Source organism: Meles meles, chromosome 2 (genome assembly GCF_922984935.1).
Source record: "Meles meles chromosome 2, mMelMel3.1 paternal haplotype, whole genome shotgun sequence".
Classification (NCBI taxonomy): domain Eukaryota; kingdom Metazoa; phylum Chordata; class Mammalia; order Carnivora; family Mustelidae; genus Meles; species Meles meles.
The window spans coordinates 209,183,693-209,206,578 of record NC_060067.1 but is presented as its reverse complement, the minus strand read 5'-3'; the positions used below and the strand labels follow the sequence as shown (position 1 = coordinate 209,206,578).

The 22,886-nt window shown below is 46.9% G+C and overlaps 1 protein-coding gene across 3 annotated transcripts in view; it reads left to right on the top strand.

Annotated features, from left to right (window-relative positions):
• The window catches only part of DLGAP2 (DLG associated protein 2), a 794,207-nt gene that overhangs the window by 663,402 nt on the left and 107,919 nt on the right, over window positions 1-22,886 (top strand). For all 3 annotated transcript variants that reach the window (XR_006817469.1, XM_045998159.1, XM_045998160.1), the window contains one exon: window positions 11,281-12,344. Coding sequence is in view for 2 of the 3 variants with exons in the window: in XM_045998159.1 (XP_045854115.1) it covers window positions 11,281-12,344 (1,064 nt within the window). In the remaining variant the exon portion in view is untranslated. The remainder of the gene's footprint in view (window positions 1-11,280; window positions 12,345-22,886) is intronic.

Below are 22,886 nucleotides of genomic sequence, written 5' to 3'. Positions count from 1 at the left end.
CTTATAGATTTGGATACTAGCCCTTTATCTGAATGTCGTTTGCAAATATCTTCTCCCATTCTGTCAGTTGTCTTTTGGTTCTGGTGACTGTTTGCTTTACTGTGCAAAAGCTTTTGATCTTGATGAAGTCCCAATAGTTCATTTTTGCCCTTGCTTCCCTTGCCTTTGCCAGGCTTTCTAGGAAGAAGTTCCTCTGGCCGAGGTCAAAGGGTTGCTGCCTGTGTTCTCCTCAAGGATTTTGATGGATTCCTGTCTCACATTGAGGTCCTTCATCCATTTTGAGTCTATTTTTGTGTGTGGTGTAAGGAAATGGTCCAGTTTCATTCTTCTGCATGTGGCTGTCCAATTTTCTCAACACCATTTGTTGAAGAGACTGTCTTTTTACCATTGGACATTCTTTGCTTCTTTGTCAAAGATTAGTTGACCATAGAGTTGAGGGTCTCTTTCTGGGCTCTCTATTCTGTCCCATTGATCTGTGTGTCTGGTTTTGGGCCAGTACCTACTGTCTTGGTGATGACAGCATTGTAATAGAGCTTGAAGTATGGAATTGTGATGCCTCCAACTTTGGCTTTCTTTTTCAACATTCCTCTGGCTATTCAAGGTCTTTTCTGGTTCCATATAAATTTTAGGATTATTTGTTCAATTTCTTTGAAAAAAATGGGTGGGATATTGATAGGGATTGCATTAAATGTGTAGATTGTTTTAGGTAGCATAGGCATTTTCACAATATTTGTTCTTTCAATCCAGGAGCGTGGAACATTTTTCCATTTTCTTGTGTCTTCCTCAATTTCTTTCATGAGTACTTTATAGTTTCTGAGTATATATTCTTAGCCTCTTTGGTTAGGTTTATTCCTAGGTATCTTATAGTTTTGGGTGCAATTGTAAATGTTATTGACTCCTTAATTTCTCTTTCTTCTGTCTTGTTGTTGGTGTAGAGAAATGCAACTGATTTCTGTGCATTGAATTTATATCCTGACACTTTAATGACTTCCTCTACAAGTTCTGGGAGATTAGGAGTGGAGTCTTTTGGGTTTTTCACATAAAGTATCATATCATCTGCAGAGAGTGAGAGTTTGACTTCTTCTTTGCCAATTTAGATGCCTTTAATTTCTTTTTGTTGTCTGATTGCTGAGGCTAGGACTTCTAGTACTATGTTGAATAGCAGTGGTGATAGTGGTCATCCCTGCCATGTTTCTGATCTTAGGGGAAAACCTGTCAGTTTTTCCCCATTGAGAATGATATTCAGTGTGGATTTTTCATAGATGGCTTTGATAATATTGAGGTGTGTACCCTCTATCCCTATACTTTGAAGAGTTTTGATCAAGAAGGGATGCTGTACTTTGTCAAATTCTTTTTCAGCATCTATTGAGAGTATCATATATTTCTTGTTCTTTCTTTTATTAATGTGTTGTATCACATGGATTGATGTGTGGATGTTGTACCAAACTTGCAGCCCGGGAATAAATCCCACTTATTCGTGGTGAATAATCCTTTTAATGTACTTTTGAATCCTATTGGCTAGTATTTTGGTGAGAATTTTTGCATCTGTGTTCATCAAGGATATTGGTCTGTAATTCTCTTTTTTGATGGGATCCTTGTCTGGTTTTGGGATCAAGGCGATGCTGGCCCATAAAATGAGTTTGGAAGTTTTCCTTGCATTTCTATTTTTTGGAAAAGTTTCAGGAGAATAGGAATTAATTCTTCTTTAAATGTTTGGTAGAATTCCACTGGGAAGCTGTCTGGCCTTAGGCTCTTGTTTGTTTGGAGCTTTTTGATGACTGTTTCAATTTCCTTTTTGGTAATATGTCTGTTCAAATTTTCTATTTCTTCCTGGTTCACTTGTGGTAGTTTATATGTCTCTAGGAATGCATCCATTTCTTCCAGATTCTTAAATTTGTTGGCGTAGAGTTGCTCATAGTATATTCTTATAATTGTCTGTATTTCTTTGGTGTTGGTTGTGATCTCTCCTCTTTCATTCATGATTTTATTTATTTGGGTCCTTTCGCTTTTCTTTTTGATAAGTCTGGCCAGGGGTTTATCAATCTTATTAATTCTTTCAAAGAACCAGCTCCTGGTTTCGTTGATCTGTTCTATTGTTTTTTTGGTTTCTATTTCATTGATTTCTGCTCTGACCTTTATGATTTCTCTTCTCCTGCTGGGTTTAGGTTTTCTTTCTTGTACTTTCTCCAGCTCCTTTAGGTGTAGGGTTAGGTTGTGTCTTTGAAACCTTTCTTGTTTCTTGAGAAAGGCTTGGACTGCTATATATTTTCCTCTCAAGACTGCCTTTTCTGTGTCCCACAGATTTTGGATCATTGTGTTTTCATTATCATTTGTTTCCATGAATTTTTTCAATTCTTCTTTAATTTCCTGGTTGACCCATTCATTTTTTAGAAGGACTCTATTTAGTCTCCATGTATTTGGGTTCTTTCCAAATTTCCTCTTGTGATTGAGTTCTAGCTTCAGAGCATTGTGGTCTGAAAATATGCAGGGAATGATCCCAATCTTTTGATACCGGTTGAGACCTGATCTATGACCCACGATGTGATCTATTCTGGAGAATGTTCCATGTGCACTAGAGAAGAATGTATATTCTGTTGCTTTGGGATGAAATGTTCTGAATATATCTGTGATGTCCATCTGGTCCAGTGTGTCATTTAAGGCGTTTATTTCCTTGTTGATCTTTTGCTTGGATGATCTGTCCATTTCAGTGAGGGAAGTGTTAAAGTCCCCTACTATTATTGTATTATTGTTGATGTGTTTCTTTGATTTTGTTTTTAATTGGTTTATATATTGGCTGCTCCCATGTTAGGGGCATACATATTTAAAATTGTTAGATCTTCTTGTTGGACCGACCCTTTGAGTATGATATAATGCCCTTCCTCCTCTCTTATTATAGTCTGTGGCTTAAAATCTAATTGATCTGATGTAAGGATTGCCAACCCAGCTTTCTTCTGATGTCCATTAGCATGGTAAATTGTTTTCCACCTCCTCACTTTATTTTTTTTTAAGATTTTATTTATTTATTTGACAGAGAGAGATCACAAGCAGACCAGAGAGACAGGCAGAGAGAGAGAGAGGGAAGCAGGCTCACCGCCGAGCAGAGAGCCCGATGCGGGACTCGATCCCAGGACCCTGAGATCATGACCTGAGCCGAAGGCAGCGGCTTAACCCACTGAGCCACCCAGGCACCCCTCCACCTCCTCACTTTAAATCTGGAGGTGTCTTTGGGTCTAAAACGAATTTCTTGTAGGCAACATATTGATGGGTTGTTTGTTTTTTTTTTATCCATTCTGATACCTGTGTCTTTTGATTGGGGCATTTAGCTCATTAACATTCAGGGTAACTATTGAGAGATATGAATTTAGTGCCATTATATTGCCTGTAAGGTGACTGTTACTGTATATTGTCTCTGTTCCTTTCTGATCTAGTACTTTTAGGCTCTCTCTTTGCTTATAGGACCCCTTTCAATATTTCCTGTAGAGCTGGATTGGTGTTTGCAAATTCTTTCAGGTTTTTTTTTTTTTTTTTTTTTTGTCCTGGAAGCTTTTTATCTCTCCTTCTGTTTTCAATGATAGCCTAGCTGGATATAGTATTCTTGGCTGCATGTTTTTCTCCTTTAGTGCTCTGAATATATCATGCCAATTCTTTCTGGCCTGCCAGGTCTCTGTGGATAAGTCTGCTGCCAATCTAATATTTTTACCATTGTATGTTACAGACTTTTTTCTCGGGCTGCTTTCAGGATTTTCTCTTTGTTGCTAAGAATTGTTAATTTTAGTATTAGGTGATGGGGTGTGGACCTATTCTTGTTGATTTTGAGGGGGCTTCTCTCTACTGGATTTTGATGTTTGTTCCCTTTGCCATATTTGGGAAATTCTATACAATAATTCTCTCCAATATACCTTCTGCTCCCCTCTGTCTTTCCTCTTCTGGAATCCCAATTATTCTAATGTTGTTTCGTCTTATGGTGTCACTTATCTCTCGAATTCTCCCCTCGTGGTCCAGTAGCTGTTTGTCCCTCTTTTGCTCAGCTTCTTACTCCCCATCATTTGGTCTTCTATATCACTAATTCTTTCTTCTGCCTCATTTATCCTAGCAGTGAGAGCCTCCATTTTTGATTGCACCTCATTAATAGCTTTTTTGATTTCAACTTGGTTAGATTTTAGTTCTTTAATTTCTCCAGAAAGGGCTTTTATCACTCCAGAGAGGGTTTCTCTAATTTCTTCCATGTCTTTTTCGAGCCTGACTAGAACCTTGAGAATCATCATTCTGAACTCTAGCGCTGACATATTACCAATGTCTGTATTGATTAGGTCCCTAGCCTTCGGTGCTGTTCTTTTTTTTGTGGTGAGTTTTTCCGCCTTGTCATTTTGTCCAGATAAGAGTATATGAAGGAGCAAATAAAATACTAAAAGGGTGGCAAAGACCCCAGGAAAATGCACTTTAACCAAATCAGAAGAGACCCTAAATCGTGGGGGGGGGGGGAGAGAAAGGGGATAAAAAGAAGTTCAAAAAAAAGAATTAAAAAATGAAAACAAATAAAGAAAAATATAAAAAAGAAAAATATATATACATATTAGACTGGTGACTAGAACAGGGTCACCCACTTAATTTTGGTAGTATTTTGGTCTCTTAGAAGAAACTACCTCCCAAAATTTTAAAGAATGAAAAATGTAGATAAGGGTAAACACAATGAAGGGATGGAATATGCCTATAAAGATGAAAAAAAGAATTTTTTTTTAATTTCTAAAAAAAGAGTTGATAAAATAAGTTGGTTGGGAGAATAAAGAAAAAGAAAGTGGAGAGAATTTGCTCAGGCTGGAGATTAGAACAAGCCCAGAGCTAGATTTAGGGTATATTTTGATCTATCAGAAGAAGTTGTATTCCAAATTTTTTCGAAGAAAAAACCCTATGTGTATACAAAAAATAAAGTTAAATACAATGAAGGATAAGATATGACTATAATAATGAAGTTTTTAAAAAGATTATTTTTTTAATGAAAGGTATTGGTAAGATAACCTAGTTAAAAAACGTTAAAAGAGGAAAGGGTAAAAGTTAAAAAAAATTTAGCAGAAAAAAATTAAATAAAAAAAATTAAATTGAGTGCAAGACTAAAGAATCATGGGGAGAAAGCCATGATTTCTGTGCTTTGCTTTCTCTTCCTCTGGAATTCTGCTGTGCTCCTTGGTAAGTGAACTTGGTCTTGGCTGGATATTTTGTTGATTTTCTGAGGGAGGGGCCTGTTGTAGTGATTCTCAAGTGTCTTTGCCGGAGGCGGAATTGCACCGCCCTTACCAGGGGCCGGGCTAAGTCATCCACTCAGGTCGGCTTTCCGGAGCTTCTGTTCCCTGAACGCTTTCCGTAGAGTTCCGGAGGACGGAATGAAAATGGCGGCTGCCCAGTCTCCGGCCCAAAGAAACGGAGCACTCGGGGCCCCACTCCTCAGTGCGCCCTCAGAGAATAGCGCCCAATCACTCCCGTATCCCCAGCCTCTAGCCGCGCTCCGAGCTCACCCAGCCCGCGACCAGTTCAAGGTAACCCCGAGCTGAGAGTTCAGTCCTCAGCTCTGTCTCTGCAGCCGGCTTCTCCGTTCTAATACCTGCGAGCTCTGCGACACTCCGACACCCCCGATCCTTCTGTGACCCTGCGGGACCTGGGGCCACGCTGACCTCGCGTGGGCTTCACCCCGGTTTAGTCTCTGGAGCGATGTCCCTCAGTGGAACAGACTTTTAAAAGTCCTGATTTTGTGCTCCGTTGCTCCGCTGCTTGCCGGGAGCCGGCCCCACCCCCCGCGGTCCATCTTCCTGTCGCTTTGGATTCACTTCTCCGCCAGTCCTACCTTTCAGAAAGTGGTTGATTTTCTGTTTCTAGAATTTCTGCTGCTCTTCTCTTTGATCTCCTGTTGGATTTGTAGGTGTTCGCAATGGTTTGATAACTGTCTAGCTGATCTCCTGCGACCTGATGTCGTCTCAGCCGCTACTTCTCTGTCATCTTGACTCCTCCCCGGCAGCAGTCTTTGGTGAAATTTTTGAGGAAACTTTCTGTTAATGGGGCTTCTTGACGTATGGTGGGACACGTCTTTCATGCCTTCACACAGTAAATACAGGAATAGGGCCCCATGGCTATTTCTTACCATATTCCCCAGCCTGTGCGTGTGCTCTGAGGTCCAACACGAGCCGCCGGCGGGGGTGGGGGGGGGAGGTGTAGCAGGAAGAACGGGTCGGTGGGGAGTGTGTGAAGGATGAAGGCGGCAGAAAAGGAGAGCCAAGACAACTCCAGGGACAAAGCAGGGGACCCTCACAGTTCTGCACAGGGACAGGAGAATTGTCAGTAAGTTTAACTATGGAGGGAAAACACAGAGTAGCAGAGTGGGTTTGTCCGGCACGCAGCTCCACAGCCCGCTCACGACGTCTGTGCCGTGCAGTGTGGTCTCGTGTGGTTTGCTTTTACTGTGAGCTCCCACCTTTGCTCAGGACTTTCCCGTGGGGGGCATCGAGAGCAGTGACAGAGACAGTGAAGGGTGTCCCTGTGGGCAGATAAAGTCAGGTGAACGTGCGAGGTAAAATAAAATGGAAGTGGAAAGGGAGGCAAGCCTAAGAGACAGAGGGAGCCTCTCTGGGAGCGGAGGTGGGGGGCGGGGGAGGATGGGCGGCTGCGGGATGGGCCCTGCGGAAGGCAAACGATGGGATGAGCGCTGGGCCTTACATGAGACTCACTGACCTCTACCTCTGAAACGAATAATATGCTGTATGTTAATTAATTGAGTTTAAATAAGTTTTAAAAAAGGGATAGTCAAAAAATAAAATAAATTAAAAATAAATAAAAAATTTTTAAAAAGGAAGTGCAGATGGGGGGCTCACCTGCGTTAGGTGAACCACAGGCCAAGGGTGACCCAGCAGGTGTCCTCAGTAGGGCGGGACCTCAGGGTGCCTGCCGTGGGGTCAGGGGGCACAGCACCCATGACTACGCCCTCTCGGGCTAGGGTGCCCGCACACTCCCACACTTTCTCAAAAACCAGAGACTGGGTCCATTGCCACGGTGTGTGCCCAGTCTGGCGGGCTCAGGCTAGGGCTTAGTGCGGAACCTCCATCCCAGTTTAATGAGAAAGAGCCCCTAGGGCCCCGCACACCACCGTCCCCCAGCCCTCAGCAGCTCGTGCGGGCAGCCGGCCACCGGAGCTGCAGCTGGGGTCTGTCCAGCTCTGCGGCTGTGTGTGTGCGTGTGTTTGGGCAGATGTGTGTGTACGGCCTCAGTGCCCTTCCGGCCTGGGCTTCCCCGGGGCGTGTGGACAAGCACCACCTCCCAGCACACAGCGGCCACACAGAGACGCTCCAGACACGTTGGCGTACTTTTAAGTTCTTATCTCTAAGCTGAAAACACACCTTTGGAGTGAGAATGCCGGCACTCTGAAATCCTACCGTGCGATGGGCCTGCGGTTCTAGCTTGCATTTGGGGAGACAGTTAGTGGATAATGAGGATATTGCTGTTTTCGCTTGCTTCGGAACAAAATACGGTGTCGAGAGTAGCTAGAAATGAGGGCGCTAAGGTGCCTTCCACATCTGGTGCCAGTCACCCCACTTCCACAGAGAGAAGCCGCCGGCCCGAAGTGTCTGTGTCTTCACAGACCGTGTTGTGTTGACTTTAAAAAACAAAACAAACAATCAAAAGACACCACTGACAGTCCCAGTCCTTGTGACATGTCTCAGAATTGCCGTTATTTACAGGCCGTATTTTCTTGTTTGCTGTTATTAGTGTCTTACGTTTCGGAGGCCATGGATACGTTTCTGCACGTGCCCCAGGCTGGCTGCTCAGTCCCGCGGTGGAGAAAAGAGAGTGGGCTCCCGACACGCTGCACGATCAGATTTAATTCATTTCAGTTGAATTTGTATCTTTCGTACGGTTCTTTTATGTCGCCACATTCAAAATGTAGCTTCAAGGCCACACATTAGGCAGAAATAGGATACGTGAGTGGGGCAGTAATGGTCTCGCTTTTTAATATGGAGGAAGATTAAAACTGTATTAAATTATGTGCTAATGGAAAAATAAAGCAAAAGATAATAGGGTGACAACTTATGCCGCTGGAGCATCTGGATTACAGCACATAGTTTTACTATTTATCAACTGGATATTGAATTTCCTTTAAAAACTTGCTTTTAATTATATTAAAATATAGTATAATCTCAAGTATCTCCTAATATATTAAAGTGCTCCGGCTACAGTTTATCTGCAGAGAAAGGAAGACGCCGGGAGCTGTCCCGGGGGAGCCCCTCACACTAGGGAAGCTGGGCTGTCCTTGGAGATAGGGGGCCCTGCGGGGAAGGCTGTTCACTGTGAGGACGTGCGGGCAAGGTCTCTGTGCTGCCCTCGGAAGGAGACCACCCCACCCACGCTCGGAGGCCCAGCACTGCTGCTGTCCCTTGCTCCCGGGGGGTCAAGCCTTGCCCCTAAGTCCTTGGGCATCAGTGCGATTGTGGCCCTGCCTTGTGAGACGTGTGAGCTGGCCTGGACAGCTGGCTGTCCACAGCCTGCAAGGGGGTCCTTTGAACCTACATCTTGGACTGGTCATTTGGAACGAGGTGATGTTTCCTACGAAGATTACTGAGAGGGTTGCTTAGAAATAATCTGGGACAAGTCCGGAGTCTTTTGCATTTCTTTCCTGTATTCCACAGTCACCCAGGGTGTGTGTTTGGGGTCTGCTCTGGGGGGCTGGGGTGGCCCTGTCAGCTCCGTGTGTCCCTGACCCCACACCATAGGTGGCACCTCTCAGGCGAGGGGGATGGAAGGCAGGCAGGTGGGACTGCTTAACTGGCCTGAACTGACGGGAGGGAGTGGCGAGGGGAGGGGGGCCGGCCCGTGTGGGGGCAGGGGGCAGCAGCCAGCTTCCTTCCCAAGGAAGTGGGGCACAGGGGCCTCGTTGAAGTCTGGCTCCCAACATGTCTGGACCCCAGCCTCCGGGACAGTGACCAGTGGACACTCTCTCTCGGTGCTGTCTGGACTGAGCCTGGATTGCCTTGGAGTGGGCCCTGCAGATATCAGAAATAATTCACTGGGAAGGAGCCCACAGAGCCCACAGCCTCTGCCAACAAGGAGCCCAGAGGGCAATTATTAGAAATAGGGGCTGTTCCATTTGATTAAAGCCACATGCACCGGGAACTAGGATGGGTGCCGCAGGGGCCGACCCACCTGGTCAGCACGCAGCTTCTAGCTTGTGCTCTGAGCCCGCACACAGCCGTCCCAGGGGCAGCCTTGCGTGCAGGTTGGTGCCGGTTGAGGAGTGAGGACTCCACGGTAAGCTGGGAGCCTTTGAGCGGCGAGGAACTGGCTGGGGCGTGTGCCCACACGGGGGGCGGAGAGTAGCTGCTGCTGATGATAAGGACTCAAGGTCTGAGCCAGGGCGGGGGCTGGGGTGAAGGTGGGGGCAGGGGAGAAGGTGGGAGCTCGTGCAGGGCCTGGGGGAGCAGAGCCACAGTGCTTTGTCTCCCTGTTTCCCAGCCCCTGGCTCTTCCGGGACACCCCAGGGTCCAGAGTCATGACTCGACGGCTTCAGTGGGCCTCGTGGGGAAGGTGGTGTGGGCCGTGGAAAGGGTCGTAGCCCGGGTCTGTCCAGGGAGCTAGCTGGGCTCCATTTTCCAAAAGAGAACACTGTGCAGTTCCAGCCTGAGGAGGAGGCTGGGGCCCTCAGATGCCGGATGGGCTCCCCCCACAGGCCCTCCCCAGGTGCTCATTCTCACGGGTCTCCCACCTGTTTCCTGCGGGAGTCGGCCTCCACATCAGCGTTTGCCGCATGTTATGTGCATGTTATATTGTTCGTGGGCACGTCACGTGGGTATAGGCATTAGATATGCCTGCTACATGTGCATATGATACGCTGTGGTAGCGTCTGTCATGTGATGCATACATGGTATATGTTTGTTACCTGTGGACAGATTCATCGTACACACTGTCTGTGCAGATTATGTGTCCTAATAGCTCTTGAATTCCCAGCATGGTTTACACACACATTGTGCACCACACGGCATATCACACATGCATGCACACGCTGTACGTAGTCCCTGCGTATGAAACAAATAGTCTTTATTTTCCGTATGTATAATATGCACATTATACACCAGATATGCACGTGTTATGTCGTATGGTGTAACAGAGTCTCTGTTCCCTGCATCTGCACGGCGACCTTCGGAAGCCAGCTCTGGACTGGGTCTGAAACAGAAAGCGTGGGTCAGCAGGAAACAGGGATGAAGCCAGAGGCTTCTCTAAGGAATCCTGGACTCCAGACACTTGGGTTTAATAAACCCAGAACTTGGTCAGTGCTGACCCAAGATAGTTTGAAAGGATGACACTTACGGTAATAATGGCACAGACAAGGGAGAACGCTTGAGAGTGTGGTCGTCCAGGAACCCTGCCCGGTGCTTAGCCAGTGTCCTGCTTCCCCATCACATTCGGAGTGCATGGAAGCACGGGCAGCATGGCAGGCCCCCCTGCCTGACCCTCAGAGTCACATACCACATGGTGACAGAACGGAGGCCCGAACCCCAACAAGCCCATGTCTGGGAGTCAGCATCTCACGGCCCACTCAGTCACCTCCCTAGCCAGAACCCAGCAACCTCCATGAGAGTGACTCCCAACAGCTCATCCAGGCACAGTGTTACGTCCCACCGAAGCAAACCATTTTTTCTGTATCGGATAAACTCTTATCATTCAGAACCAAGTATCTGTGATGAAAGGTCAGGACATCCTGGTTTAGTCCTCCTCTTGACCGACTGATGGCCCCGAGAAAGCTGCCCCCTCTACCACCGGGAGACCAGCAGGTGGCTTGGGTATCGGGTTTCATAGGTCAGCCTGTAGCACATTGGTGTTTGGAGGAATGTTACTAAGTAAACACTAGATGCTACTTTGTAAACTTCTTAGCCCGAGCCACAATACTCAAATCTGATTGAAATGTAACTCATTTTCCCGTACAAACCGGGTATCTGTTGAACACCACAAAATCTTGCTATCCAGAGGCTGACGCATCTACCCAACAATGCGTATTTGGCCGTGTAGACTAGAATATCTGGCCGCGTAGACGAGAACAACTGGGAGTATAAGAGTCAGCGCTTCCTCATAGGCGCATACTTTGGAGCAGTCAGTGTGGTACAAAAATAATGAGTACCCGCTCGAATGCCCCCAAATGACCCCCACTTACCAGATAAGACAGTTCCACGTGGGGTGTCCCACACGTAAATAAGTGTTTGGTTGCTGTCCCCGCCTTGTCTCAAATGGCTTTCTGTGCTCTCTCAACAGACCAGCAGTACTCATGGTCCCCAACACAGCACTTCAATGAAGGAAGATATTCCCCTGCTCCTAGGAACATGAAGGGGCTCCCTGGGGGCCGGACTCAGGCACAGCTGTGTTCGGGCCACACCTGTGGCCTGGCGGCCCCCGAGGACTGCGAGCACGAGCACCTGCATCATGGGCAGGAGGCGAGGCAGCCCTACCTGCTCAGCCCGGTGGAGAGCTGCCCCATGGACCACCACCGCTGCTCCCCTGGGAGCTCCGTCCACTCTGAGTGCATGATGATGCCCGTGGTGCTGGGTGACCACATGTCCAGCAGCACCTTCCCCAGGATGCACTACAGCTCCCACTACGACACGAGGGACGACTGTGCCGTGTCCCACACCAGCACCAGGGTCAACCGCATCCCGGCCAACCTTCTGGACCAGTTTGAGAAGCAGCTGCCTCTGCACCGGGACGGCTTCCACACGCTGCAGTACCAGAGGACGTCCACGGCTGCCGAGCAGCGCAGCGAGAGCCCGGGGAGGATCCGACACCTCGTGCACTCTGTGCAGAAACTCTTCACCAAGTCCCACTCCCTCGAGGGCTCTTCCAAGAGCAACGTGAACGGCACCAAGGGCGACAGTCGGGGGGAGGACCAGCACCACGGCCACCACCCGAAGCACGGCAAACGGAGTAAAAGCAAGGAGCGGAAGCCAGAGGGCAAGCACAGGTCAGGCACCAGCAGCTGGTGGAGCTCCGACGACAACCTGGACAGTGACAGCACCTGCCGCACGTCCAGCGTAGCCAACAGGCACCACGTGGACCACGTCTCCCACTGCTACCCCGAGGTGCTTCCGGGCCCCTTTGGGGATCTGTCCCTGAAGACATCCAAGAGTAACAGTGACGTCAAGTGCTCGGCCTGTGAGGGCTTGACCCTGACGCCCGACACCAAATACATGAAACGGAGCTCCTGGTCCACGCTGACCGTGAGCCAGGCGAAGGAGGCTTACCGCAAGAGCTCCCTGAACTTAGATAAGCCCCTGGTCCACCAGGAGGTCAAACCATCCTTGAGGCCATGCCACTACCTGCAGGTAAGGGGTCTTGGCAGCAGGTGTCTGCATGGGTGGGCTGGTCTGCTCCAGGAGGGCCTCTGAGTGGCTCCTGGCCCCCTTGAGTCCACGATCCTAAATCCAGCAGGCCATTCCCAGGTGCCTCTAGGGCCAGATGATGTAGCCACAGAGCAGAGGGGCCTTTGCATAGACGCAGCTGGCAGGCTACAGGGGCCCTCCTGCAGGACCCGGGAACAGCAGCTCGAAGCCTGTAAGAGACCGGAGCACGTGGTTAGGGGGCAGCACGGACCTGGCCCTCCGGGGTGGGTGTTACCCACTCCACCCAGGTCCAGAATAAACGGAAGTGGGTGGATTGCGGCTGGGCATCCTGTGGGGTGCTTTTCTGTGACCCTGCAGCTCTGCCTGCCCATCGCGCCAGGGCTGAGCACACCCGGGAAGCTTCCACTTCGTTCACGGATGCCTCTGCTGTGACTTCCAGGAGCTCACACAGCTGTTGGCAAAGCTTACAGGTGTGAAGGTTTTCTTCAATATATATAGAATTTGTGTTAAGGTTACAGTCCTCCGTACATGCCGAAGCATGAGTGATGCTTCACAATGCTGGCCATGTCTCCGCGCGGTCGGTTCCTGGCACAGACAGGCGCCTGTGACCCTTTCCAGCAGGCGGGTGGCACCGAGATCCAGGGCCCATCCTGGCCCATTGTGGGGAAGCTGGCCATTCTGTCTGGAAAGGAAACACCACCCAAATTGCCTTCACAGGCAGAGGTACTCCAAGGTGCAAATTGATAGCTGGGTGAAATACTTTTATAGCAGTCGGGGAGGTGTAAATGTTGCTGTGGTCAGCGAGCCCCAACCCCACTCAAATACAAAATGTCTACCTGCCCCCATCTAGAGGAATAAGACAGACTCGGGGTGCACTCAGGTCCTGCCTGGAGAAGCAGACTCTACTGCTGCCCGCTGCTTGTGCCCAGACCCTTCTCACGGAAGCTCCCACTGCCATGTCGGGCCCCTGGGTGGCTGCCTGCAGAAGCTGCCCCTTTCCAGGATGTGGCTCCTGGCACACGCCCCCATGTGGCCGCACACCATCGCGCTTCTCCTGCCTGTTCTTCCCATGACCACACACGCTGTCTCTGTCCTCCAGCCTCTGTTCTGAATTCCTTTTAGTCATGGAGGATATCAACCCTTACAAAGGCAAATGTGTACTAGAATGACCACACACGCTCACCACGCATTCGGGGAGGCTCGGTTCCAGGCCAGTCTGGTCGCCTCCATGCCTCACCCCCATCCCCTGTGGCTTAGGTGGGCAGAAATCCAGCCTCCAAGTAAGCTGGTCTGTTTTTAACCTCTAAAAGACCCCATTGGACTCTTGGCCTTAAAACAGCACTGGGCTCCCTGCTTCAGACACTAATCATCACAATCCTGTAGGGGTTTCACAGATTCAGTCAACATTCCACTTTCCTGACTTCTTACAACGTCTTTTTTTTTTTTTTTTTTTTCATTTTTAAGTTAACATATAATGTATTATTAGCCCCAGGGGTACAGGTCTGTGAATCGTCAGGCTTACACACGTCACAGCACTCACCATAGCACACACCCTCCCCAGTGTCCATAACCACACCACCCTCTCCCTCCCCTGCCACCCCCAGCAACCCTCAGTTTGTTTTGTGAGATTGAGTCTCTTACGGTTTGTCTCTCTCCCAATCCCATCTTGTTTTATTTTTTCCTTCCCTACAGACCCCCTACTCTGCCTCTCAACTTCCTCATCAATAAGTCATATAATAATTGTCTTTCTCTGATTGACTTATTTCACTAAGTATGATACCCTCTAGTTCCAGCCATGTCGTTGCAAATTGCAAGATTTCATTTCTTTTGATGGCTGCATAGTATTCCATTGTGTGTGTGTGTGTGTATATATATATACACCACATCTTCTTTATCCATTCATCTGTTGATGGACATCTAGGTTCTTTCCACAGTTTGGCTCTTGTGGACATTGTTGCTATGAACATTCGGGTGCACATTCCTCTTCAATTCACTACATTTGTATCTTTAGGGTGAATACCCAGTAGTGTGATTACTGGGTCATAGGGTAGTCTATTTTCAACTTTTTGAGGAATCTCCATGATGTTTTCCAGAGTGACTGCACCAGCTTGCATTCCCACCAACAGGGTAGGAGAGTCCCCCTTTCTCCGCATCCTCACCACCATCTGTCATTTCCTGACTGGTTAATTTTAACTATTCTGACTGGTGTGAGGTGGGATCTCATTGTGGTTTTGATTTGTATCTCCCTGATCATGAGTGATGGGAAGCACTTTTTTATGTGTCTGTTGGCCATGTGGATGTCTTCTTTGCAGAAATGTCTGTTCATGTCTTCTGCCTATTTCTTGATTGGATTATTTTTCTTTGGATGTTGAGTTTGAAAAGTTCCTTATAGATTTTGGATAATAGCCCTTTATCTGCTATGTCATTTGTGAATATCTTCTCCCATTCTGTCAGTTGTCTTTTGGTTTTGGTGACTGTTTCCTTTGCTGTGCAAAAGCTTTTGATCTTGATGAAGTCCCAATAGTTCATTTTTGCCCTTGCTTCCCTTACCTTTGCCAGTCTTTCTAGGAAGAAGTTCCTCTGGCCGAGGTCAAAGGGTTGCTGCCTGTGTTCTCCTCAAGGATTTTGATGGATTCCTGTCTCACATTGAGGTTCTTCATCCATTTTGAGTCTATTTTTGTGTGTGGTGTAAGGAAATGGTCCAGTTTCATTCTTCTGCATGTGGCTGTCCAATTTTCTCAACACCATTTGTTGAAGAGACACCATTTGTTCTTTTTACCATTATACATTCGTGGCTTCTTTGTCAAAGATTAGTTGACCATAGAGTTGAGGGTCTCTTTCTGGGCTCTCTATTCTGTCCCATTGATCTGTGTGTCTGGTTTTGGGCCAGTACCTACTGTCTTGGTGATGACAGCATTGTAATAGAGCTTGAAGTCTGGAATTGTGATGCCTCCAACTTTGGCTTTCTTTTTCAACATTCCTCTGGCTATTCAAGGTCTTTTCTGGTTCCATATAAATTTTAGGATTATTTGTTCCATTTCTTTGAAAAAAGGTGATGGTATTTGATAGGGATTGCATTAAACGTGTAGATTGCTTTAAGTAGCATTGACATTTTCACAATATTTGTTCTTCTAATCGATGAGCATGGAACGTTTTTCCATTTCCTTGTGTCTTCCTCAATTTCTTTCATGAGTACTTTATAGTTTTCTGAGTACAGATCCTTTGCCTCTTTGATTAGGTTTATTCCTAGGTATCTTATAGTTTTGGGTGCAATTATAAATGGGATTGACTCCTTAATTTCTATTTCTTCTGTCTTACTGTTGGTGTATAGAAATGCAACTGATTTTATATCCTGACACTTTAATGACTTCCTCTACAAGTTCTAGCAGATTAGGAGTGGAGTCTTTTGGGTTTTTCACATAAAGTATCCTATCATCTGCAAAGAGTGAGAGTTTGACTTCTTCTTTGCCAATTTGGATGCCTTTAATTTCTTTTTGTTGTCTGATTGCTGAGGCTAGGACTTCTAGTACTATGTTGAATAGCAGTGGTGATAGTGGACATCCCTGCCATGTTTCTGATCTTAGGGGAAAGGCTGTCAGTTTTTCCTCATTGAGAATGATATTCGGTGTGGATTTTTCATAGATGGCTTTGATGATATTGAGGTGTGTACCCTCTATCTATCTAAACTCTTTGAAGAGTTTTGATCAAGAAAGGATGCTGTACTTTGTCACGTGCTTTTTTAGCATCTGTCGAGAGTATCATATGGTTCTTGTTCTTTCTTTTATCAAAGTATTGTATCACATGGATTAATTTGCAGATGTTGAACCATCCTTGCAGCCCTGGAATAAATCCCACTTGGTCGTGGTGAATAATCCTTTTAATGTACTCTTGGATCCTATTGGCTAGTATTTTGGTTAGAATTTTCGCATCTGTGTTCATCAAGGATATTGGTCTATAATTCTCCTTTTTGGTGGGGTCTTTGTCTGGTTTTGGGATCAAGGTAATGCTGGCCTCGTAAAATGAGTTTGGAAGTTTTCCTTCCATTTCTATTTTTTGGAACAGTTTCAGGAGAATAGGTATTAGTTATTTTTTTACATGTTTGGTAGGTTTCCCCTGGGAAGCTGTCCGGCCCTGGGCTTTTGTTTGTTGGGAGATTTTTGATGACTGCTTCAGTCTCTTTACTGGTTATGGGTCTGTTCAGATTTTCTGTTTCTTCCTGATTCAGTTTCAGAAGTTTATATGTCTCTAGGAATGCATCCATTTCTTCCAGATTGGCAAAATTGCTGGCATAAAGTTGCTCATAATATGTCCTTATAATTGTTTGTATTTCTTTGGTGTTGGTTGTGATCTCTCCTCTTTCATTCATGATTTTATTAACTTGGGTCCTTTCTCTTTTCTCTTTTGATAAGTCTGGCCAGGGGTTTATCAATCTTATTTATTAATTCCTTCAAAGAACCAGGTCCTAGTTCCGTTGATTTGTTCTCCTTTTTTTGGGTTTTTATTTCATTGATTTCTGCTCTGATCTTTATGATTTCTCTTATTCTACTGGGTTTAGGCTTTCTTTGCTGTCTTTCTCCAGCTCCTTTAGGTATAGGGTTAGGTTCTGTACTTGAGACGCTTCTTGTTTCTTGAGGAAGGCTTGCATCACTATATACTTTCCTCTCAGTACTGCCTTTGCTGTGTTCCATAGATTTTGAACTGTTGTGTTTTCATTTTCATTTGTTTCCATGATTTTTTTCAATTCTTCTTTAAATTCCTGGTTGACCCATTCATTCTTTAGTAGGATGCTGTTTAGCCTCCATGTATTTGGGTTCTTTCCAAATTTCCTCTTGTGATTGAGTTCTAGCTTCAGAGCATTGTGGTCTGAAAATATGCAGGGAATGATCCCAATCTTTTGATACCGGTTGAGACCTGATCTATGACCCACGATGTGATCTATTCTGGAGAATGTTCCATGTGCACTAGAGAAGAATGTATATTCTGTTGCTTTGGGATGAAATGTTCTGAATATATCTGTGATGTCCATCTGGTCCAGTGTGTCATTTAAGGCCTTTATTTCCTTGTTGATCTTTTGCTTGGATGATCTGTCCATTTCAGTGAGGGGAGTGTTAAAGTCCCCTACTATTATTGTATTATTGTTGATGTGTTTCTTTGATTTTGTTTTTAATTGGTTTATATATTGGTTGCTCCCATGTTAGGGGCATACATATTTAAAATTGTTAGATCTTCTTGTTGGACCGACCCTTTGAGTATGATATAATGTCCTTCCTCATCTCTTATTATAGTCTGTGGCTTAAAATCTAATTGATCTGATAAAAGAATTGCCACCCCAGTTTTCTTTTGATGTCCATTAGCATGGCAAATTGTTTTCCACCCCCTTACTTTAAATATGAAGGTGTCTTTGTGTCTGAAATGAGTTTCTTGTAGATAGCATATGAATGGGTTTTATTTTTTTTATCCATTCTGATACCCTATGTCTTTTGATTGGGGCATTCAGCCCATTTACATTCAGGGTAACTATTGAAAGGTATGAATTTAGTGCCATTGTATTGCCTGTAAAGTGACTATTACTGTATATTGTCTCTGTTCCTTTCTAGTCTACTACTTTTACCTTTGCTTAGAGGACCCTTTTCAAAATTTCCCATACGGCTGGTTTGGTGTTTGCAAATTCTTTTAGTTTTTGTTTGTCCTAGAAGATTTTTCTCTCTCCTTCTATTTTCAGTGACAGCTTAGCTGGATATAGTATTCTTGACTGTATGTTTTTCTCATTTAGTGCTCTGACTGTATCATGCCGGTTCTTCTAGCCTGCCAGGTCTCTGTTGATAAGTCTGATGCCAATCTAATATTTCTACCATTGTATGTTACAGACTTCTTATTCTGAGCTGCTTTCAGGATTTTCTCTTTGTCACTAAGACTTGTAATTTTACTATTAGATGATGGGGTGTGGTCCTATTCTTATTCATTTTGAGACAGGTTCTCTGTGCCTCCTGGATTTTGATGCTGGTTCCCTTTGCCATATTTGGGAAATTCTCTACTATAATTCACTCCAGTATACCTTCTGCCCCTCTCTCTTCTTCTTCTGGAATCCCAATTATTATAATGTTGTTTCGTCTTATGTTATCACTTAACTCTCGAATTCTCCCCTCGTGGTCCAGTAGTTGTTTGTCTCTCTTGTGCTCAGCTTCTTTATTCTCTGTCATTTGGTCTTCTGTATCACTAATTCTTTCTCCTGCCTCATTTACCCTAGCAGTGAGAGCCTCCATTTTTTATTACACCTCATTAATAGCTTTTTAAAATTTCAGCTTGGTTAGATTTTACTTCTTTTATTTCTCCAGAAAGGGCTTTTATTTCTCCAGACAGGGTTTCTCTAATATCTTCCATGCCTTTTCAAGCCCAGCTAGCATCTTCTGAATTGTCCTTGTGAACTGTAGATCTCACTGATTACCAATGTCCGTATTGATTAGGTCCCAGCCTTCAGTACTGCCTCTTGTTCTTTTTTTTTTTGTATGATGAGTTTTTCTGCCTTGTCATTTTACCCAGATAAGAATATATGAATGAGAAAATAAAATACTAAAAGGGTGGCAAAGACTCCAGAAAAATGTACACTAACCAAATCAGAAGAGACCCCAAATTGGTGGGAGAAGAAAGAGGATAAAACAAAATTTTAAAAAATTAAAAAATATATGCATATATATGTTAGACTGGTGAATAGAACAGAGCCACCCACTTGATTTAGGGTATACTTTGGTATCTTAGGAGAAATTACCTCCCTAAATTTTAAAGAAAGAAAAACATATATATACACACACATACATACAAAAATACGTATAAACATAATAAACGGATGGACTATGACTGTAAATATGAAAACTTTTAAAAATTCTAAAAAACAAATTGGTAAGATAAGTTGGTTGGAAAAAGAAGAAAGAAAAAAAAAAGTGGAGAGAATTTGCTCAGGCTGCAGACTAGAACAAAGCCCTGTGCTAGATTTAGGGTATATTTTGATCTATTAGAAGCAATTGTATCCCAAAATTTTTTTGAAAAAATAAAACCCTATATGCATACAAAAAATAAAGTTAGATAGACTGAAGGATAAAACGTGACTATAATAATGGTTTTAAAAGAATTTTTTAGAAAGGTATTGTTAAGATAAACTAGTTAACCACTAAAAGAGGAAAGAGAAAAAGGTAAAATTATTAGAATAAGAAAAAAAATTTTTTTTAATTAATTAACTTTGTAAGACTAAGGTATCGTGGGGGGAAAGCCATGAATTCTATGTGTTGCATTCCCCTGTCTCTGGACTTCTGCAGTTCTCAGCTTATCAGTGAACTTGGTCTTGGCTGGGTGGTCTTGCTGATCCCCTGCAGGAGGGGCCTGTCCCCGTGATTCTCAAGTGTCTTTGCTGGAGGCGGAATTGCACTGCCCTTGCCAGGGGCCGGGCTAATTATCGGCTTGGTTCGCTCTCGGAGCTTTTCTTCCCTGAGCGCTTTCCGTAGAGTCCGGAGGCCGGGAGCGAAGATGGTGGCCGCCCGGTCTCAGGCTGTAGTTGCCGAGAGCTCGGGGCCGCTCCTCCGTGCGCCCTCGGAGATGAGCATCAGTCCTTCCCGTCTCCCTGGTCTCTGGCCAGGCTGCGAGCTCCCCCGGCCTGTGACCGAGAGTTTCTGTCTCTGGCGCGGCCCCGTTTGGAGTCTCCAAATCCGGCAGATTCTGCCGTGCTGCTTTTCAGAGCAGGAAGGTGAGTCTCCCCGGATCTGCCACTCGTGGGGTCTCTGCTCGAAGAGCAGTACCCAACTGTGCCACGGATCTCGGTTTAAGGTAACCCTGCATGGAGAGCTCACTCCTCTGCTCCGTCTCTGCCGCCGGCTTTCCCGTTCCTATCCCTGTGAGCTCTGCGACACTCAGACAAACCCGATCCTTCTGTGACCCCACAGGACCTGAGACCCCACTGTCCCCATGAGGGCTCCACCCCAGCTTAGCCTCTGGAGTGACGGTCCCTCGGTGGAGCCGACTTCTACAAGTTCAGATTTTGTGCTCTGCTGCTCCCCTGCTTGCTGGGAGCCGGACCCTCCCCCGCAGTCTGTCTTCCCGTCACTTCGGATTCACGTCTCTGCAGGTCCTGCCTTCCAGAAAGTGGTCGATTTTCTGTTTCTAGAATCACTGCTCTTCTTCTCTTCGATCTCCCATTGGTTTGTCGGAGTTCAGAATGGTTTGATAACTGTCCAGCTGATCTGCGACCTGGTGTCGTCTCAGCCTGCTGCTGCTCCGCCATATTCACCCACCCCTCACAACATCTTTTTAATGGTTTGTCTGGACCTGGATCCCAATCAGGTGCCTCCATGGAAACAGGTTCATCAGGCTCTGAAATGCCCATCAGTTGGTTCCTCCTCTTTTCTCTTTTTCCTTGTATTTCGTGCACATGTGTTGCTTGCTTGTTGAGGAACCGGTTTTGGAGGAACGGTGTCCCATAGTCTGTTTCCGTCCACGCTGGCATCCTGGTACAGGTGACTCATGTTTTGCCCGTGGCAACGGGGCCCCCAGCTGCGGGGCCCCGCTGTGCTATGTGTGCATGTGCACCATCCTATGCCTCAGCTCCCATGCAGGACCTGCTTCCCCTCCCCCTCCCCTCCCAGAGCCTCCCCAGCACTGCTTTGACATGCACAGTGAGGACAGCTCTCATGGGGTGTGGGGGGGCTGCCCCCAGCAAAGTGTGAGCTCCAGAGCCCGGGACATGGGCCGTTCTGACGCACATGCTTGGGGAGTGGCGAGGCGGACGGGGTCCATGAGGAGTCGAGGAGTCGTGTCTCAGTGGACAGACCCACACATGCGCAAAGGCAGAGGTGAGCAGGGAGGCAGCTCTGTGCCTTCCTTCCCTGTCCTGCTGTTCCTCCGCTGTCACCACGGGCACCGGTCAAATAGTTATGGCCATGACCTCACCAGTGATGCTCCTGTCTTCCCAGGCCAGCTGTGCTGGGGCATCACAGACCCATGTTCAGCCCATGTGCATGTCTTACCCTGCCGCCTGCGTTGAACTGCGAAACATGAACATTTCACAAGCATAGATTTTAGTCACCGCCACAAGACGGGGAAGAGGAAGAATTTGTGATTTTAAAGAATTAGATTGAAAAGACAAGAAGGGAGGAAGAAATGCTTCTAACTTCTATTTGCTTCTTTCTCACCGAAGACAGGATCGCTGGGGGGGGGCGAGCAAAAGAGCAGCTCGTTACCCCACCTTTGGTTCTCACAGTGCACAGCCCACACCGTGCAGGAAGGATTCTCCTGTGTTGAAGCAGGTCGAAGCAGACAGCAAACAGGGTTGACAGAAAATTAGGATGCATTTTATTCTCTGAAATGGCTCTTGTTTTCCCCTTTTCTCCCTCTGCGGACAAAGCATCTAAGGTCAAACTTTAAATGAATGTCATGTGCTTGAGAGCTGATGATGGCCCTGAGCTCAGGGACCTCTCACTGCAGCAAGATGGGAGGGGCCTCTGGCCCCAGGACTGGGGGAGTGGGATATGTCAGGTGCACCCACCTCTCAGGAGGAACGTGGCTCTCTGGTCCCCTGACTCATGGACTTACCGTCCCCATTGTACCTCAGGTCCTAGGTCCCCCTCAACCCACTTTCCCTTCTCTCGGCTGTCTTCACCTGTCTTTTGGTCCATCCTGGCGACCCTGTGGTTTCATCCCAGCTGTACTGACGCTGTGGCCTCGAAGCCCACATCTCGTCCTGTGCCTGATCAGCAGCAGTCCCATGCTGACGCGGCGGGAAGCCATGGGAAGCAGCAGGCATGCAGTGGGGCTGTCTGAGCGTGGCCGGGGGCTGCCAGTCCCCAGGATGCACCTTTGGCAGACCAAGTGGCCAGGGAGCTGCGTGCTCTTCCATTTGCCGCAGACAACAGGGCTTCTGGAAAATGCCATGTTCCTGATGTCCTGTGCTCACGGGTTGTGTCTGTGGTTGAGGAAAACCACCATCTTTTACCGAGAGGGCTTGTTTGCTATCGCTGCACGAGGCGTTTGACTGGGGCCCCGGTAGGCGAACAGCAGTGGCCGTGAGCTTCCCTGCGACTCAATGGTGAAAGGGCCACCACGGCCCTGGGCTGAGGGTATGCGTTACCGTGGGGACATGGCTGCCTCCGAACCTCCGCCCCGGTTCTGTCCTCGTATTCTGCCTGTTTGGCACACCACTCGCCAGTCTGTGCCTCAGTCCTTCCGCGCCTCTGTCTCTGACCTGCACACCCCATGGGCTTCAGGCAGGGTGGCCGCTGACCCGTCCCTGCTGCGTGTGCTCCCTCGCTGGCAGCTGGGCAGATGCTCCACGGAGACTGCACTCGGGGACCGCCAGTTCACCTGTCCAGTGACCATGTGCAGGACGCTTGGAAGCCATGAACAGAAGCTGCTCCAATGTCCCCTGGACAAGGAAGAGTGTTTCCTGGCCTCAGAGGGGCAGGGAGCCCCTGGCCCCTGTGTTCTCATGGGACCCCTGCGTCCTCAGGAGGCTGGGGTTCCGGAACACAGCAATCTGACGAA